The sequence below is a fragment of the Lathyrus oleraceus genome, chromosome 1 (assembly GCF_024323335.1).
Source record: "Lathyrus oleraceus cultivar Zhongwan6 chromosome 1, CAAS_Psat_ZW6_1.0, whole genome shotgun sequence".
Taxonomy (NCBI): domain Eukaryota; kingdom Viridiplantae; phylum Streptophyta; class Magnoliopsida; order Fabales; family Fabaceae; genus Lathyrus; species Lathyrus oleraceus.
In genome coordinates, this window is record NC_066579.1 from 50,615,604 (window position 1) to 50,619,270 (window position 3,667).

The 3,667-nt window shown below is 29.4% G+C and overlaps 1 protein-coding gene across 1 annotated transcript; it reads left to right on the top strand.

The window, feature by feature from the left end:
* The first annotated feature begins 819 nt into the window (after window positions 1-819).
* Window positions 820-2,565, top strand: LOC127102180 (U-box domain-containing protein 21). Its single transcript, XM_051039604.1, has one exon. It carries the CDS (start codon window positions 1,148-1,150, stop codon window positions 2,462-2,464), a length of 1,317 nt encoding a protein of 438 aa, XP_050895561.1. The 5' UTR covers window positions 820-1,147; the 3' UTR covers window positions 2,465-2,565.
* Window positions 2,566-3,667: the final 1,102 nt, after the last annotated feature.

Below are 3,667 nucleotides of genomic sequence, written 5' to 3' on the forward strand. Positions count from 1 at the left end.
AATTATACTAATCTAAATTCAACGGTGTAGATGTACCTAATATAAAATGTCACAATTATACCAATCTGAAATGTCACAATTATACCAATCTGAATTCAACCGTGTAGATGTATTTAATATAAAATGTCACAATAATACATCAATTATACACAATAATTTTTAAATATTTTTATAAAATGTCACAATAATATTTAAAAATATTTTTAGTTATCAAATTATACTGAAAAAAAATGTATTTAATATTTAAAACTAAATGTTATCTAAATCACAAAACAAAATTACCATCCAAATAAAATTAAATAGACAAAAATAATGGTCCAAATTTCTATCCATATATTCAACTCTACGCATAAAGCAAGAAAAAAAAATCACATATCATTTTATAATATTAATAATTTCATAAACTATATTAATAACATTCTACAATTTTAGTGGCTAAATTAAATGACTTATATTTCAAGTTCACCAAATTATATTTAAAAAAAAATTCAAAAATACCAATTACACCAATCTAAATTCAACGGTGTAGATGTATTTAATATACATCTAATCCAAATCCTAACCGTTCATTCAAATTACCTTACCTATGCCATTTTATGTTTTACCCATTCCTCTCTTTGACTCAAAAATCTTCAATGGTCAATATTCAAATCATAACTCCTCTACTATACAAATTAAACCAAATCTCATTCTCTTTCTCTCTCTTCAATTTTGAATGTTTCTCATTAGAATAGTTCCTTTTAAGGTCCAACCTTTGAAGTTGAAAACTCTCTTTGTATGAAAAGGACTCATTAGTCAATAGCAACAAAACCCACAAAACACACATGAGAAATACATGAATGAACGTACCCATAAATATTTCCAACCAAAGTTTCAAACTTGATCAACAAAAAAAACAACCCAAAAACAAAACAAAAAATCTTTGTGTCTTATTGAGCTTTTTGTCTATATATATGTTCATCAACATACCAAATTGAAAACCCATTAATATTTTCTACCAAAGTTTCAATCTTGATCAACCCATTAATATTTTCTACTACCAAAGTTTCAATCTTGATCAACCCATTAATATTTTCTACCAAAGTTTCAATCTTGATCAACAAAAACCAACCCAAGTTTTTAATTTCTCTTTCAATTTTTTTTTGAGATGGTGTTAGGTTGGGGAAGAAGGAAGAACAACAAAAAGAACAAAGGTGGAAAACCAAACATGGAAGTGGTGATTCCAAATCAATTCAAGTGTCCAATTACTCTTGATTTGATGAAAGATCCGGTTACATTATCAACAGGAATCACTTATGATAGAGAGAGTGTTGAAAGATGGTTTGATGAAGGAAACATCACTTGTCCACTTACAAATCAAGTTGTGAGAAATTTTGACATGATTCCAAATCATTCTCTTAGGATAATGATTCAAGATTGGTGTGTTGAGAATAGACAAAATGGTTTTGAGAGGATTCCAACTCCGAGGATACCGGTTAGCCCGACCGATGTTTCCGAGCTTGTTTTTCGAGTTAAGGAATGTGCAAGAGGTTTGGATCAATATGGTTGTGTTGAGTTGGTTCAAAAAATGGAGAAATGGAGCAATGAAAGTGGGAGGAACAAGAAATGTATAGTTGAGAATGGAGCAATAAGTGGATTGGCTTTAGCTTTTGAAGCTTTTGCTAATGATTCTATCGAGAGGAATTTGATTGTTTTAGAAGTGATTTTGTCATCACTTAATTGGATGTTTCCACTTCAATTAGAAGCTCAAGAATCTTTAGGCTCAAAAGCTTCTTTGCATTGCATGGTTTGGTTTTTGAAGCATCAAGATGTTAAGGGAAAAGAAAAAGCTATTATTGCATTGAAAGAGATTCTTTCTTTTGGTGATGAGAAGCATGTGGAAGCACTTTTGGAGATTGAAGGAGTTAATGAGCTTTTGATTGAGTTCATTAACAAGAGAGTTAGTCCTATAATTACAAAAGCTTCATTGAGGATTGTTTGGTATTTGGTTTCATCCAATTCTAGCTTTAATGAAAAGTTGAAATTTTCATTTGTTGAATTGGGTTTGGTTTCTTCAATTTTGAACATTCTTATTGACTCAGAAAAGAGTGTTTGTGAAAAAGCTTATACTATTTTGGATTCTTTATTAAGCTGTGATTTTGGAAGGGAAAAAGCTTATGAAAATGACTTAACAATTCCTTTGTTGGTGAAGAAAATATTGAGAGTTTCACCATTGACTACAGAGTACTCTGTTTCTTGTATTTGGAAGCTATGCAAATTTGAAGAGAAAAACTATGAAGGAAAAGCTTTGATAGAAGCACTTCAAGTAGGTGCTTTTCAGAAGCTATTATTGGTATTACAAGTTGGTTGTAGTGATGAGACAAAAGAAAAAGCAACTGAACTTCTCAAATTGATGAATCCTTATAGGGCTGAGTTAGAAGAATGCATTGATTCAGATTTCAAGAATCTTAAGAGATCATATTAAGTTTTTGTAATTCATTTTTTTCCACCTAGATGATTAGTATTATTGTGTTTATGTATAAATATTTTTTTAGCTCAAGAAATGAATCAATGCAATTTGTGTCATGATGTTCATAGAATCCATAAATAGATAGGTAATATATAGAATTGTATTCTTTTTGTACGAGAGAAACCTTTATTACATATTTATTTTTTTACAATATTTTATATAGTATTTATTGAGTGGTACTAGCTTTCGGTATTTCGATAGGGTGGAGAGGGAACGAACATGTAAAGTTTACACTCTAATGCATAATTTAGTGAATGCGTGAGAAAATATTTTGAGTATTGGAATGAGAGAATATTTAAAATGATATCTATTTGACTTTATATAGTGTGAGTGATTAAAGTCGTTTATGTGTGATCTTACATCTCATATTGAAGCCTGTCTGATTATATCTAATGGTAGTCTGAGCTCCGAATCATCAATATCTTGACGCACATGCTTGAAAAGAACCATATTATAATTGAGTGCGTACGTGGTCGGGTCAGAACACTATTTATTATTAAGTGAAATTTTATATTTGCTCCACAAAATTACCTTGGTCCATTTCTTATTTAGTGGGAATGACATGGAGAAAGTATAAATTGTTTCTTCATGATGAAGGAATTAGGAAGAATAATAATGATACAAAAGTTTGGATAAGGAAAATTTTTTATGTTGGTTTTGTGTCCTATGATTCTAATTTAAGTTTGACATCATTAGTGTGGTGTTAATATGGTTCTTCAATTAGAAGAAAGACATGATTGAAGTGTGGAAACAATTAGGCATGTTTGGCATGAAAGCTTTCGTAATTGAATTGAAATTGTATGATCCAATTAAGGACTATTGCATGGTTCTATGAATTAGTTAGAAGAAAGGCAAGGTTGAATAAAAACTTGGCATGTTTGGCATGAAAGTTAATTGAAATCATAAAATATGATAGAAATTAAAGGCAATGTTTATCTTTTAGATCTTCTAAACTTCATCTCATCAACATCATTTTGATGAAATGAGAAGATAGAAACTACAAAAATTCTTTGAATAGGTAATTAGGTCACTTTGAATTTAAGTAACTACAAAAATTCTTAGATTGAAACTTATTAAATATGCAAACAATTTTTATGTTAATTAAAAAATAAAAATAATTTTTTTCTCTCCTTCATTAACACCACCACTCCATAATTT

Bases quoted from the DNA above. Each gene is read 5' to 3' on its own strand.
- LOC127102180 (XM_051039604.1), top strand. From the start codon at position 1,148: ATGGTGTTAGGTTGGGGAAGAAGGAAGAACAACAAAAAGAACAAAGGT.